At 41.7% G+C, this 16,703-nt stretch overlaps 1 protein-coding gene across 1 annotated transcript; it reads right to left on the bottom strand.

Moving 5' to 3' along the window:
• Nucleotides 1-1,601: 1,601 nt before the first annotated feature.
• Nucleotides 1,602-11,225, bottom strand: LOC143768153 (oocyte zinc finger protein XlCOF7.1-like). The gene is made up of 6 exons (XM_077256841.1): nt 11,080-11,225; nt 10,768-10,947; nt 10,562-10,685; nt 10,384-10,478; nt 8,926-9,016; nt 1,602-3,038 (listed from the first exon to the last, which is right to left on the bottom strand). Exons 1-6 carry the CDS (start codon nt 11,155-11,157, stop codon nt 2,119-2,121), a joined length of 1,488 nt encoding a protein of 495 aa, XP_077112956.1. The 5' UTR covers nt 11,158-11,225; the 3' UTR covers nt 1,602-2,118.
• Between the last annotated feature and the right edge of the window lie 5,478 nt (nt 11,226-16,703).

A 16,703-nucleotide genomic window follows, 5' to 3' on the forward strand; every position in this document is an offset into this window, starting at 1 on the left:
AGAACGTTGTACACTGTCAAAGAATTCAGGTAGATGGTATCTGCAACTACCCCGGTCTTCCACTGCTCCACTTTACTAATAGTGCGCCTCCTCACATTCCCAACTCAGTTACATGTCACTGTGTGCCTACCGACATTCCCAGTTCTGCTACATTGCCACTATGTGCCTCCTGACATACCCAGGTCTGCTGCATTGCAGCTGTGTACCCCCTGACTAGTGATGAGTGGATCAGGAAAAAATTCTGCGCGCCGATCTGGTATCAGCCGAACATCCCTTCAGCGGATATTAGCTACTCAATAATGGCACCCTTACAAAATCCAGCTGCTGCAGCATCTCATCGAGGATGACCCAGATCGGCGCGCTGAATTTGCAGAATGGGCAAAACAAAAATTGGAACATGACCCTCAGTTTACACAGAGCATTATGTTCAGTGATGAGGCAAACTTTTTTGGGTGGGCCATTTAAATGGATACACCTAAATAACATGGGAATGGTGACATTTTTCTTGCGTAGGGTGTCTTGCATTGAATTATACTGCAATGACCCGGGTACTGCATTCACCAGATATCAACACAATTTCTACCCGCTCCTCACATGTTAACCTCTGTGACATGTCAATGGCTGTAAACAAAGAGAAACTTGTAAATAACTCATGAAAGAATAAAGTTAAAACCAAGCACACCATTGTTTTTCTTGTGAAGTTCTCAATAAGATTGATGTGTCACATGACCCTCTTCCCATTGGAAAAAATAAAGCTGGATCTAAAATGGCCAACTTCAAAATGGCCGCCATGGCCACCATCCATCTTGAAAAGTTTTCCCCCTCCCATATACTACAACAAACAAGAAGTTGATATCACCAACCATTCCCATTTTATTTAGGTGTATCCATATACATGGCCCACCCTGTATATTCAAAATACTAGTTCTCCTTCAACACCACAGGTTCTAAGGAAATCTTTTACCATCTAATGAATAAAGCACTAAGCACAATGACATACGTTTTAAAATGCTTAATTTTAAACTGTAATGGTGTTATCAGACCACCTCTCCCACCTAATCCGATATCAGGAATGAATAGTGGATGGTGTACATGGACATTTGCAAAACCGCCATCTAATGCTCAGTTGGTTTCATCTAATTTTAGGACATGCTGTTAATAAGATAAGACAAGCTGGGAATTGCATGGTTGACTGGGCAAATGTGTTGATCACGTATAACAATGTTTCTTCACAACTAATGTGATATCAGGCAGAAGAGAGTAGCATCAGACAAATTCTTTAAAGGAAACCTGTCACCCCCAAAATGGAAGTTGAGCTAAGCCCACCGGCATCAGGGGCTTATCTACAGCATTCTGGAATGCTGTAGATAAGCCCCCGATGTAACCTGAAAGATGAGAAAAAGTGGTTAGCTTATACTCACCCAGGGGCGGGACCGCTGCGGTGGGCATCGTGGTCTGGTCCGGGACCTCCCATCTTCTTACGATCACGTCCTCTTCTTGTCTTCACGCCGCAGGTCCGGCGCACGCGTACTTTGTCTACCCTGTTGAGGGCAGAGCAAAGTACTGCAGTGCGCAGGCGCAGGAAAGGTCAGAGAGGCCCGGCGCCTGCGCACTGCAGTACTTTGCTCTGCCCTCAACATTGATATATATATATATATATATATATATATATATATTTGTGATTGAGGATAATGTCACATATGCATGCAGCTGAATTGGGGCCCTGGAGTTGGTTACTGTTGGGTCCTTGCCACCCCAATACAATACTAATTAGACTGCATATATTAATGTGAAATATTTTATACAGGATTGATTTATAGGCAAGTTATTTGAATACTGCTTGCTTTCCAATAACTGATAGTTGCATACATTTCCTAATAATCAATTGGTGATCTATTTTGATTTCCCTATCACTTGTAGACAGTAACTGCTGTACTTTTTCTTATAAAATTTGTTAATAAAGATTTCAAAACAAATTGGCTAGTCCCTTCCTCTTTGATGTGTAACAAAGCCTGATTTCTCTGTAAAACATTTTTCACTTTCATAACATGAAAATGGCTTTTATCATTTTGAACTTTCTGATGTATTTCTGTTAAAACATTTCCCATATGAACATGACTATGGTTTCTTTCTTGTGTGAGTTTTCTGATGTTTATTATAATCTGTTTTGTGGCGAAAACATTCCCCACATTCTGAACATGAATATGGGTTCACTGTGTGAGTTCTCAGATGTGCAACAAGATATGCTTTTGCTATAAAACATTTCTCACATTTGGAACATGAAAATGGCTTCTCCCCTGTATGAATTCTCTGATGTGTGACAAGATGGAATTTCTGTGTAAAACATTTCCCACATTCAGAGCATGAATATGGCCTCTCACCTGTATGAGTTCTATGATGTTTAATAAGATTTGTTTTTTTACTAAAATATTTCCCACATTCTGAACATAAAAATGGTTTCTCCCCTGTGTGAATTCTATGATGCATCACAAGACTTGACCTCCCTGTAAAGCATTTTCCACATTCTGAGCATGAATATGCCTTCTCCTTTGAGTGAATTCTCTGATGAACGATAAGACTTGACTTATCTGTAAAATATTTTCCACATCCAGAACATGAAAATGGCTTCTCCCCTGTGTGAATTCTCTGATGTATGACACGATGGTATTTCTGTGTAAAACCTTTCCCACATTCTGAACATAAAAATGGTTTCTCCCCTGTGTGACTTCTTACATGCTTAACAAGGCTTAATTTCCTAGAAAAACATTTACCACATTCAGAACATGAATATAGCTTCTCCTCTGTGTGAGTTCTTTGATGTTCACCATCCCTTCTTTTACTTTTCTTCTTTTTAACAGTCTGTGAGGAACCATAAAATATGACCTGTTTAAATTGATCAGATGGTAGATCTTTACTGTGAAGGGCTGGTGATATAACTGGGATAAAGACATGATCTTCACATATATCTGGCATGATACCATGATCATCTTTCAAATTTGAATGTATCAGATGTCTCTCTGAGCTCCTGGTACAGCCATCTGCCAATAATAAAACTGAATGTATTATTTTACAATAAGAGTACACTGAAATTATATTAACAATTATATTTATACATTTTGTAACATTTTTATATAAGTATCTTGATACGGTTTGTAATAAAATTAAGTTATCGACTGAGTAAAAGGGTTACCCAACATTAGGGTACAAGTCTGAAGTCACTCTATGTGACTGCAAACTTGAGAATCCTCACAGCATGCGTATTACATGCTGTGAGCATTGTCTGGTGCCAGCGCCGAGACCAGGCAGTCATATGACTGCAAGTATCTGATACATCCAGACACATTGGGACTAGATGCGTGCAGCCTCGCTCATTACAATTCCATTGATCGAGCCCGCTTGTATCATAATGCCAGACATCCTCTTTAAGACAGTGGTGGCAAGCTTAAGCATCAAAGCAAGGACTAACAGATTCTGATATTAGGTCTCCAGATTTTGCTCTTTTCGTTATTAACTTCACTGTTGGACAAACTACTTCAGAGGTCCATGGTTTAGTTTACCGAGTCTCCATCTTTTGAGAAATATAAATGATCTATTTATATTTAGTGAAATATTCAGTGGAGACCCAAAGATCAACCAACAAAAAATCCTCTAAACTGCCCAACCACCTTCGCTTTCCATATAATTATGGAACCTACAAACAATAATGTAAAATCATTCACCTTAAATACCTCTGCCAGAGTTTCCATCAACGCTCCCGGTGTCTATCATTGGTTTAGGTGATGATGTTACATCATGCTTAGTGGCTCTGAAAGCGAGAATCTACATTGGCAGAGCTGCTGAGTTCTCTGATAGGCTGTCATGCTGCTGACGTGACGTCAGAACTACAGCCAATGTCAGACACCGGGAGCACAAACAGGAGCCAGTGGACTTGCACCCGGGTACATTCATTAACTGAAAGCAGAAGCTCTCAGTACGCACGTCTAAAAGTGCATCCCCATGCTTCAAACTCAGTGTGGTTTGTCACACTGAAACCATGCATACAAATGAAAAACCCTCTCACAGTCATAAGCCAGCCCATCTCAGAGTCCAACTTTCAAAACACTAAAGACAATGTAAATTAAATACACTGCTCAAAAAATAAGGGAACACTTGTGCAGCGCCCCAGAGTCCTGGTCGTTGCAGTAACGTCGCTCTGCCGCTAAGGGGAGTGATGTTACGTCTGATTGCACTAAAGGAGTTCACCTGATCAGGTAACACTCACACTACACTTCACACTCCGGCCACCAGGGGGAGTGGTTCTATCTAGTAGGCCACTCCTCACACTCTGGTAAAACTGGGGGTTGGACAGGAAGACAGGGAGAAGTAACTGGGAAGAGCTAGAGAGAGGACCTGTCAGGGATGGGATCCTGACAGATGCCTAAGAAAGGACAAGAAGCGAGGTTTATTGTGCTGAGTGAGAAAAGCAGGAATACAGCAAAGAGGCAATAGGACCAGAAGGAGTTGTGCTGTAAGACCGAGGCAACATCCTTCTGAGGCGCAAACAGTCGGTGGCCGGAACGCCGAGAAAGTAAGAGACTTTAAGTATTACTTCAAACCACGGCAGGGCAGCCAATTATAGGTTGGCTGTCTCACTTAAACACCTAAGCAGACAACGGAGGCAGCTGTGGGAGAGGGGCGACTCTAGAGTCCCGGAAGAACTCCAGGCCTACCCCGTCATACGGGTGCGTCCTAGCCATATCATCTGGGGGACGGAGAGAACGAAGATCAGAGACAGACAGAATAAGTTGTGAGGACTATCCCGGGGTGCTCAGCAGGGAAGGACTACAACACACAGGCGCTAGAAGGTAGACGCTGATTCCCACCTGTTAAAGGGGACTCCTGATGTGCCTTCGGACTGGCCGGTCTCAGACGGCCCAGTTAACAGTGCCCTGGATTGGACACCTCGAGACCTTCAGTAAAGAGGTAAAGAGACTGCAACCTGGTGTCCTCGTTATTTACTGTGACCAGCACTGCACCGCACCCCCACAACATCATCACCATCACGCACTCCTATCATTGTACGCCCCTCAGCAGGGTCACGGACCGGGCCTAGCCACCGTGACAACCCCAGAACAGAGACTCAGAGGCCCGGTACCGGGTACCCCTCGGCCCTGCGACAGTGGGGGCGCTACACTTGCACATCACAGTAAAACTCAAAACTTTAAGGGACCTGTCCAGTTAGGAAACACAACTGATGGTTAATCAATGTCACCTTCTGAGATGCAAGTTAAAAAAAAACACCAGGGGCATCAAAAAGGAAACAGAAAGACAACTCCCAAAAAGGGATTTTGCAAGTGGTGGTCGCAAACAAACCTTCTTTTCTTAGCATTCCTGACCGATTATTCACTGGGATGGTGTTTTGCAAAGTGTCCTTGTTACTACTGCTAACATTAAGTAGTACCTAAAGTTTCTTTAAGGTAGACCAGCTCCTTCAGGATGGTAGGATCATAAGTACAATTAAAGAAGATCTTCTGTACCTCTCAGCACAGTCTCAAGAATGTGGAGCAAATATCAAGACTCAGGCCATTACATGAGGACAGCAAGACAGGGTTGTAAAACTGTTTCAACCAAGCAGTGTTATCTCATCAATTCAGTGAGGAGGAACATGAGTAGAACTGTCAGAGTCCAACAGATTGACCTTCAGCAGCAACAGGCATGCATGTTTCTAACCAAACTGTCATAAACAGACTCCAAAAGTGTTGATGTCCTGCAGTGGGATCTCTTTGCGCAATTGGAATTTGCCATTCTCTTCACAAATGAGAAAAGATTCACATTGAGCACATGTAATAGATGAGAAAGAGTATGGAGATGCCAGAGTGAGAATTTAGCTGCCTGCAACATCATCAAGAATAGCTGGTTTTTGGTGGTTATATTCAGGGTCAGACATATCTACTGGATTTCACACAAACCACATAATAGCCTACGTGATGAAATTATTAGAGACATTGTCAGAAGTTGAGCTGCTACAGAGTGGCCTGGGTTCCTTCAAGTGATCGATAGGGATTAGCGAATGTGCTTGGTGATACTCGGATATCTGGGTGCTTGGATGTGTTACTCGGCGAGCATTAGCTGAAAAAAGCATTGAAAAATATTTCTGGATTTAATTACTCACCAATACAGTATAGACTATATTGTCATCCATAGAATATTGCGTGCTTTGTGATACATTTCTGTGGTATATAAAAATATAAAAAAGCGTTGAAATTTTTTTTCTGGATTCAATTAGTCATCCATAGAGTATCACATGCTTTCTGTTACATTTCAGTGGTATATAACACTCCAAAACAGTATTGAAAAATATTTCTGGATTCAATTCATCCATAGAGTATTTGATGCTTTCGGTTACATTTCGGTGGTATATTACATGAAATAAAGCATGGAAAAATATTTCTGGATTCAATTAGTCATCCACAGAGTACTAGGTGCTTTCTGTTCCACTTCAGTGGCATATAACACTCAAAAAAGCGTTGAAAAATGTTGCTGAATTTAATTTGTCATCCATAGAGTATTAGGTGCTTTCTGTCACATTTCGGTGGTATATAACACTCCAAAAAAGCGTTGAAAAATATTTCTGCATTCAAGTAGTCATCTATAGAGTATTATGTGCTTTTTGCTACATTTCGGTGGTATAAAATGCTCCAAAAAAGTGTTTAAAAATATCTCTGGATTCATTTGGTCATCTGACAGTATTAGGTACTTTCTGTTACATTTCGGTGATATAGAACACTCCAAAAAAACATAGTAAAATATTTCTGGATTCAATTATTCACCCATAGAGTATACTGCGCTTTCTGCTACATATCAGTGGTATATAACACTCCAAAAAACATAGAAAATATTTTTGGATTCAATTACTCACCCATAGAGTATTACGTGCTCTGTGGTACATTTCGGTGGTATCATGTGTTTTCTGTTACATTTCGGTGGTATATAACACTCCGAAAAAGGGTTGAAAATTTTTTCTGGATTCAATTATTCATCCATAGAGTATTACATGCTTATTAAGTTACAAGGATAACAGAATCTCACAAGACTACCAAGAGAGAGACCAAAGGAATATCGGATCCAGAACAAGCTGGCGCAACAGCAGAGGTGTTAGGAGCCTGTGGTCCGGAACTGGATGCTTTCTCAGAACCACCAAGGCCTGAACCCAAGCTGCTGCCTTCACCATTGGGGTTCTTGTGGACTGCAGACAGGAAAGCAATGAACCACCAACTAGTGAGCGGACTGCAGGGCCTAAGCTGGTCGGAAGAAAGAAGGAGTCGAGCCAAGACCAAGGCAGCTGACACGCTAGCGGGCCCGCTAGCCACAATGTACTGACAGTTGGCTTTCTGAGGGGAGGTAGTTATGTACAACCGCCAGTGGAGATGAGGGTTCATATAAGAGTTTGTGACCTGTCATAACATCTTGTTCAACCAGTGGGCTTTACAGACGTAACATTTGCCTCGAAGGCTGCAAGAGCTGACAGCGAAACCATGGACGCGTTCCTTAAAATAGAGGAGCAACATTACTGGTAAGCAGTGGTTATGTTCTGAAAGGAAGGGAGGAGGATGAACCCTTCTTGAGAAGTGAATGGGCCTGGGAGAGGCTCCTTGAGGCAGCTCGAAACCTGACTACCACCCCCGAGAGATCGGACTGTCCTTGGAATTCCCCACGTCCTAAGCAGGAGCATGACTACCTGATTAAAATATGGGAGGATATCCAACATGATACCATCCGCAGTCTCATCAGGATCAGATATCATTGACAGGAGTGTATACACGCACATAGGGGGCAATACTGAGTCACTACTACCGAGTCACATTTTGGCTTGTCATACTGAAATTACAGCAAAAAGTGATATCAAATTTGTGCTTTCAGTTTCAAAGTATTTTGGAATCAGCCCTCAATTGTTTGATGACTATTGTTTTCTATTCATAGTTGATCAATCATTTTGTTCTCATCTAATTAGACAAATTATGTCAGTAAAGACTTGAATCTTAATCCCCTAAATTTTCTTAGTTCTTTTTGCTTTTCAGAGCAGTGTGTATGACACCCGATCCCTATTATAGGTCTCTGCTAATCACTGCAGAGACAATAATATCATTGAGATCATCACTATCGCCATAGTTCGGGTCGCTGTGCTTCTATGTAGGGTCAGACAGTGAGAATGATATAAAAGCCACTGGAAGGACATGTCACGTTTCGGTGGTTTATATGTTTCTTTATACAAAAAAAATTATAATTAAGAATTTCACATGTTTTACATAGGTAGCAACAGAGGAGCTCATGTATTCATTTAATACTATCAGAGTGCTCACATTCTCCTTATTTTTTGGGGAGGACAATGTGTACAATAAACCACACATGTAGTGACGTTGAATAAATAACATTAACACCCACATTAACCACTTAATGACGGGGCAATTTTCCATTTTTCCATTCTTTTCCGAAGGTTTGTTCTCCTTTCCTGATATGAATTTTCTTGCTCTTCTCCTACTTTCAGTTTTACTAACACTTTTACCTTGTAAACAAGAATGTTAGAGCAGAGGCTATATCTCATTCTTTTGACACTATAGATCTGGTTACTGATCCTCAACTCGTCACTGTTCCCAATCATATTCTCCCAGTGGCTCCAGTTCATATCAGAGGTGATCAATTTGACTCTGCTGTTGTCAGCGATTGGCTGCAGCAATCTTGTGTCCTTAAGGTCAGAAAATAATGTGTGGACATCACTGTGATTTTTTTCTATGTAAAAGAAATCCCCATTTGCAATTTAACAAATTGAAAGTTTGCCACTTATACATCCATATTTTCCTAAAAAACCCAAACAATTCTCCAAAAACTGAAGTAGCCAAAGATTGAGTAGAATCTGTGACTTCCTTGCATTTAGTGGTCACTACTCACCTACGCGGTTATCTGTAGGAATCTCCTCTTTACACGGTTCATCACCCCTCACATATGTCTCTGTAGTACAAATATGGGGCAGATCTTTACCCTGAAAAAATATTGCAAAAGTCACACACAGGTGGAGAAGTCACAAGAAGAGTAAAGATCATAAATTAACATGATGACCAAAAATGACATAACAGCAGTAGGCATCACATAGCTGAAGGTCGACTGTATAAATCAATCTGTGGGATCCTAATTCTAACCAGCAGTTTTCATAACCAGAAAATTGTAAGAAGATCCAGACAACATCTAATGTCTATGATCACTTTATCCTGTCATCTCCCTTAAACATAAAACATAAACTGAATGACTCCTTTATTAAAATACACTCATCTAGAGACACGTAGGACCTCCTTTGGCCATCAGAACATCAGAAATTTTAGCTTGTAATCAAATCAACTAGTGGTTGAAAAACATTTGCAGAAATATTGGCCCATGAGAACAGGATACTGATATGTTCTGCTTCATCCAGAAATGCTCTATAAGATTAAGATCTTGCGACTATGAAGGCTAAAGAAGCATGGAAAACTCAATGCCTTGTTCTAAAAATTAGTCAACGACAATATGACAAATGTAGCATGGTGCATTGCTCTTCTGCCATAAAAAGATTATCTTATTCGGCTACAATGCTTAGGTCGGCCCCAGTGTCCAAACATATCAGAGGACCCACTATGAGCCAAGAAAACATTCCCAATTCTCCACCTCCAGCAACCTGAAATGTTGATTTGTGGACTTATGTTGCCTGTGACCAATTCCGACCCTGCCATTACCATGGTGCAACAGATATCTGGATTTATCTAACTGGACAATGTTTTCCTCCATTTTTTGTTCTCTTTTAAGTTTTGCCTTTTTGTTTCCTTTAAACAGCAATGGCATTGGGATTAATTGTCTGCTGTTATAGCCCATCTGTGCTCATGAACAAGGTGAGTATTCAGATGTGTTAGCTAGAAACCAATTTGCATGATTGTGAACAATTCTGGATATCTTCCTTAACAAGCTTAAATCAACAGGATTCCCTTTCCTTAAATGTCTTTAATCACAATATTTTTGGTATACGCTTGACACCATTGTATATAAAAATGTTATCGTCAATTTTTTGACAAATGGAACCTGGCTAATTAAGCAACGATGCCCATGTCTCATTGAAAATCACTCAGATTGCTATATATCTTCCCAATCTGGTGTGAATTCATCAGATCTATGGAACGCAAGCCACATGGTCATTTACTCCACTCCACAGACATGGGTCTAATTTTCTTGCAGGAGGCATTCTGATCATGATGAGGTCGATGTTTGTAATAAAATGGCCATTCATTGTATAATACTATTGTATAATACTGGTGGATTAAACAAGACTGAACACAAGATCTACACATCATAGGGGAGATCTCATGACACCTTCTCTCCATGTACCTGATGATAATGAGGAACATTGGGATCTTCTTGTTTACAGTCCTGTGGAAGAGGACGGGGACATCTCTCTGGTGTTGTCCTCTTACTGGATAGAACTGTAGGAAACACATACAAGAAGTTAATTAATTCTTTATATACAGATAATTATAGGCCATGCGTATTTAGTCCTCTCTATTACCTGGCGATGTGAGGGGCTGGGGAACCTCCATCATGACGTCCTTGTACAGATCTTTTTGACCTTCTAAATACTCCCACTCCTCCATGGAGAAATAGACGGTGACATCCTGACACCTTATAGGAACCTGACACATACAATGATACCGTCATCCCCCGATCCCTCCATAGCGTTACTGTATAATGTCCCAGCATTCCCAGCAGTGTCACCTCTCCAGTCAGCAGCTCAATCATCTTGTAGGTGAGTTCTAGGATCTTCTGGTCATTGATGTCCTCATGTATCAGGGGGTGAGGTGGAGGCCCTGTGATTGGACTCAGGGGTTTTCTCCATCCCTCAGACACAGGGGCCTGACAGAGCTCACTAGAGGTCTTCTTCACTAATGTGTAATCCTGGTTATGGAGAGACACATTAATAATAAACCTCACTACAGACATTTCCAAAGTCCTCACCTCTCCAGTTCTGTCCATCTGTTATTCCCATTGATAAGAATGATGTAATGTGATGTCATCAGAATCTCTCACCTCTCCAGTAAGTCGGAAGAGGATCTCTAGGGTGAGGTGTAATATCCTCTCCGCCATCTTGTCCCTGTCCCTATCCATCCTTGTAGGGTCACTCAGGAGAATTTTCTTTTAAAGAAAATCTCCACTGAGAGGATCTGATATTGTAGGGACCTGAATGGGGAGAAGATAATCCAACGTAACATCATAAAGATCCCATGTAACACATCTCTCCAGCAGTAAACTATTAAGTAGCGTCAGAAGGCCAATAAACCCAATCTAGTAACTCACTTATCACTGAAGCTTCTCATGACAGATGTAAAGAACTGATTAGCTCACAGCTCTACAGCCTGCTTACTTCTGGTCAGTTTCCATCTGTTACTGTCATTGTTATGAAGTATATACTGAAATCAAAATACTGACATACAGTGTTGAAATGGGGGCACACCAGTAATATGGAATTTGGGGGCCAACTATTTATTTACATGAAAATATTCATGAAAATATTGCATTGCCCTCATTCACAGGTTTACCTATGCTGCTACATAGTAATACACTTGGCAGTTTGTTAAATGAATGAGGAGATGTTGCTTTCATCTGTACATAGTGAATCAATTGTATTGTGCCAGCTACTGCTCATATAGTGGGGCTTGAGCCCACTCCTGTAAAAGAGCCTACTCCAGTACAGGAGCCTTGGAATCCACCTGTTTCCTTGTGGCCAACAAAACCATAAGCAGAAAAAGACAAAGACAAGGAAATCACGATGTATGGGCTAGTGGACACGGTGACTATATTGTGTCCAAATCCTCCGCCTCCATACCCACTAATTGACTAGTGGCCAGCACATAACACTCACCTCCTAGGATGTAGGAAGGGGCATTTATTCACATGCTACCTGATTTTTAAATTGCATATTTTCATACAAGGTGTGGGCGTTGGTAACTTTGCTTATTCTTGTGATACTGCAACTTCTTTTTACTACTAATTACCTGGCCGCTTTCGTATACATAACCATGTTTGCTGATTGTTCTTACACACTAGGTTAAGGGTACATTACTGGCTTAAGGGCTAGCCGCTGACAAGTGGGGGGTGCCATGCCATAGCAACTAAGGCTGCCAACCTCCACTGATAGGTAGAGAGCTATAGGGCATACTAGCCCATATATCATGATTTGCTTGTGCTCCCCGGGTTGGGGGGGGGGGGGGTCTGCTCCCTTATAGCCCCATATTTTTTTTTTCCATCTTTGAATCTTTGGTGATATATGTCTTGTTTAGTATTGTATATGATATCCCTCTAACCGATACTTTTTAAACTTCTTAATAAAAGTTACATTCTAAGGGGCCTTTTTCTGCTTTTCGTTTTGTTGCTCAATTGGGACCTCACCCTATAGCTTTTCTGGTCTTAAGGCCCCGTCTCACTTAGCGATGCTAAAGTGATCCCGACAACGATACGACCTGTCAGGGATCGTTGCTGCGTCTCTATGTGGTCGCTGGTGAGATGTCAAACAGTGAGATCTTCCCAACGATCGCTGCTGCGATCTCACTGTTTGACATCTCACCAGCGACCTGTAGCGACCTGTACAACGATGTCACATGGGAGCTATTATGATGATTCAGTGTCTGAGTCGTCAACGAGGTCGTTGGTAAGGTGTCAAACACAGCGATGTGTGCTACCCAGCGGGACCTCAACGATCAAAAAAAGGTCCAGGCCATTCCGACACGACCAGCGATCTCACAGCAGGGGCCTGGTCGCTGCTACGTGTCACACATAGCGAGATCGCTACTGAGGTCGCTGTTGCATCACAAAACTTGTGACTCAGCAGCGATCTCGCTAGCGATCTCGCTTAGTGAGACGGGGGCTTTAGTGTCCCTTGTGGTCCAGTTTGAGCCTATTTGCATATAGAGATAGCAAGGTATTTGATCAAACACAAAGCTCTGGAAAGTGAGAGCTGTGATTAGCTGCCCTGTAAGCTACTCTGTTGTGGCCTGGGGGAGGGGAGAAGTGTGATAATAAAGGGATGATAACAGATGAGAAACTGACAGGAAGGGAGGGAGAAGATGAGCAGCTATGCGCTGTATATAAATCATTGGGGATGAATGGAGCTTACTGGGATCTTAGGTGTTAACTCCTCTCCTGGAATGTAGCTACTGTGCATACTTGGATGGATTCTGATGGCCTGTCTCCTTGGAAACAAGCTGTACACTATAAAAGATAAAAGCTCTCCAAGCAGAAGAACCACAGCAAATAAAAAAGCTAGTCAGAAACTTGCTTATTTTCATGCAGTCTAACTAAAAAATGTAATAGCATGAGAATACCTCTTATGTTGATAAATTTTGGAATAATGTGTCTTTAAAATGTACAAAATGATCAGCTCATTCTGCAAATATGGCCCCTCATACATCTACTTCAGAGGAAAACTACACGTTATGTCTCCTGGAATGTGACCACAGCAGTGAGGGGGGTACTGCCCCCTGCCCCCGCCCAGTAATGGGGAATCTCCAGCACCTACCTCCACCTGCAGAGCCGCACACCACATATATGGCTGTTCTGTGTGCACAGGACCTGTGATGAGGTCACAGAAGGGGAGGAGTCAGGGGTCACATGATCAGGGGCCTCAGTGTATGCAGGACTCTGCTGTGCTGGTTGTCATGGGGGAAGTTTGTGTGGGGTCAGGAGGGGGTTAACAGGGTGGATATACAGTAGATGAGGCGTGTGTACAAGGTGTACGGAGCAGAGTCGTGGGTGTACAAGGTGTGTGGAGGGGATACGTGTGTGAGTATGCTATGCGTTGAGTGAAGCCATGTGTGTGTGAAGTACACGGAGTGGAGAAGGTGTGAAAACCATACTCATTGTTAGAAGCTGTCGCAGTATGGCTTCCAATTCTATAATTATAGGTTTTTTTCGTTGTGCTGTTGGCATTGGCTTAGAGACAATTCCATTTTTTAATTGTAGATATTCGGTTCCATAGAAGCACTGCTGATGATTACATCTTTCGCCTTCCAAAATGGGTCAGGGGCTTCTACGAAACCATCTTACCTTTCTGAAGCACCAACCACAGCCAGAATGAACAGGTCCTTTTGCCATAGTGGCTGGTGAGGCATCTGAACTCTCTCGCAATGTGTCATGTCCATTCTCCAGACAAGGTTTGGACATCTGGAGACCCATCTTTAACTATCGTCTCAACGGGGTATGCCATTATGTGGAGTGTGCCTTTGGCATTATTTCCAATTAATGGAGGGTCATTTGGTCTTCAATAATAATGAACATGAGAGCGGGAGGGTTGCAATGTGCAATTCTTCATAATTTCACTACGATCCATTATTCTGTCTTTGATGACGTTGTATACCAACATGTTTCACCAATACCAGACACTGTTCACCATATACCACATGGAAAGTCTGGAACATCTGGAATTCGTATCAGTAAATTGCATTCAGATTACTGTCAACCCTAAGTTCTTTGACAGAAGGGCTGTATCCTTTTAACCATGGCTGTATTCTCTTTTTATTAGTGGGACTTTTTTTTTCATTAGATTACTGAAGGAAATCACAAGACTATAAGTAAATTGACACAGGTTACAAGTTCACATATTATGGGCAAAATGTATCAAACATAAATTGTACAGCTTTCTCCACGGTGTTCGGCATTTGCCAAAATATTGTTCAATGCTGCTATAATTTCTTAGAATACATTTTTTTCAAATATTCTAGCCACAATATAAATTAATCCCTCAGTACTTTTGCTCAATTATAAATAAATTATGTTTCAAACAAAAAAGTTATTTTTTTTTTAATGCCAGACTTTGTACCATGGGTGAAAGGCATTGGTTTCCATCGCTAATGTGAATATGCTTGATAAAGTCCAATATTTATACTTGTGAACAAAACGTTGCTGCTGCTTTAGAATTTGTGATGCCATAATAAAGCAAGTCCATCAGTATTGGATGCAGCAGCCACCTTCTTTCACTTAGATTTGACTTGCGAAAAGGGATCATCACATTTGGCATTTGTGCATCCACGTGAAATTTAAGCTTGATACTGTGTCAATATCACTACTATTCATAATGTGAGCATGAAAACCCAGTTCTGGAGTGCCCTCTATAATCAACCTAAGAAGGTTCAATGGATTATATGACAAAACACCAACTAGAGATGAGTGAATTCATTCTCAAAGTATCAAGTTTGAGTCAAAACTCTTGAAGTTCAGGGTTTCATGCAAATTAAAACATTTTTAAATTGACTTTGCAAAAAAAACTTGCCCAGGACCATTTCCCACATTGCTGGAGCATCAGAGAACGAGCAAACCTCATTTTGCATGTCTGCACGGGACTTCCCTGCAGCTATAACATCTTACGGATTATCATATTTTGAAAAGTGGTGTTCAGTATCTTGGCCATCACAGGTCAGCGGTTCCCAGTGGAGCACAGTTGATTTGGCAGAGTCATTTTCCATTTCCAGAGTCACTGGGTAAGTCTCTATCTGATGGATCATCTCCCTCTCTTTTATGGTCAGAATTTACATTGCAGAGTATAAATTCTTATGATCAATGGGGTCCTCTCTCTCGTCTGTAAAGTATAAGCTCCTGTAGTAAGTAAGCTCTTATGGTCAGCAAGGTCCTCTCTCACCTATGAAGTGGAAGCTCTTATGGTCAGCTGGATTCTCTCTCTCCTCTTTGGCACTTGTACTTTTCAAGCAATTATAAGCTTTCCAGAATTGAGATTGTTATGTGTTTATTTGCCACAAATCAAATTTTGAGTGAAATTCGGTGAAGTCGTCAAATTCGAATTTGAAAAGATCCGCTCTTATCTCCCATCAACATATTATGTTCAAATTAAGAATGGCACCAACACTGTACATCATAGAAAGAATAAAGATAATAAAAAAAAAAAGACCGGTAAAACTTCAGGGAGAAGTGTGACCTTTAGCAGCTGAATTCCTGGTCCACAGAACAGAAGGACCATATGAAGATGGCCTAAAATAAAAGACACACTGGTCCATAAGATGCACCTTAATTTTAGGGGTGAAAAATAGCCAATTTTTCTTTTTAAATAAAATGGTGGTGCATCTTATAGTGAGTTTTAAAGGTAACTTACCTGAAGGGCTGCTGGGATGGGGTTACAGGAGGCAGGGTCACTACTTCAAGAGGCCGGTAGCTGCAGGAGCTGCGTGCCCTGGGCTCGTAGAAGATGTCAGTGCCGGTGAGCAGAGTCCCCTTTCCCAATTATTTCCCTGTGGTGGGCTTTGGGAGAATGGCCGCCGAGGGTGTCACATGCAGATTGAGATCTGGAGAGTTGAGATGTTGTCTCCCGAGACCTCAATCTGCACATACGCCGACAAGTAGCCATTTTCAGGGAAATCTACGGAAAAGGGGACTCTGCTCACCAGCGCCGACATCTTTTGAAAGACCAGGGTCCGCAGCATCACCCTGCTCTTTCCGCCACTGCCCGGCCTCCTGAAGCACTGACCCTGCCTCCTGTGACCCTACTCCACAGTTGCCACCGGTTAAGCTCAATTCGGATTATAAGATGCACCCCCATTTTTCTCCCAAATTTGGAGGAAAAAAATGCACATTGTAATCTGAAAAATACTGTATGTGGCTCCTAAGAAATGGCCATGTAAGATTATCTCACTTTTTTCTGAGGTTTTATG

This window comes from Ranitomeya variabilis, chromosome 4, assembly GCF_051348905.1.
Source record: "Ranitomeya variabilis isolate aRanVar5 chromosome 4, aRanVar5.hap1, whole genome shotgun sequence".
NCBI classification, from domain to species: Eukaryota; Metazoa; Chordata; class Amphibia; order Anura; family Dendrobatidae; genus Ranitomeya; species Ranitomeya variabilis.

Excerpts from the sequence above, each read along its gene's own strand:
- LOC143768153 (XM_077256841.1), bottom strand. The coding sequence starts at position 11,157 with ATGGATAGGGACAGGGACAAGATGGCGGAGAGGATATTACACCTCACC. Across the intron at positions 10,948-11,079 it reads TCTTCCGACTTACTGGAGAG|GATTACACATTAGTGAAGAA; the intron begins GTGAGAGATTCT and ends CTCCATAACCAG. Across the intron at positions 10,686-10,767 it reads TTGAGCTGCTGACTGGAGAG|GTTCCTATAAGGTGTCAGGA; the intron begins GTGACACTGCTG and ends TGTATGTGTCAG.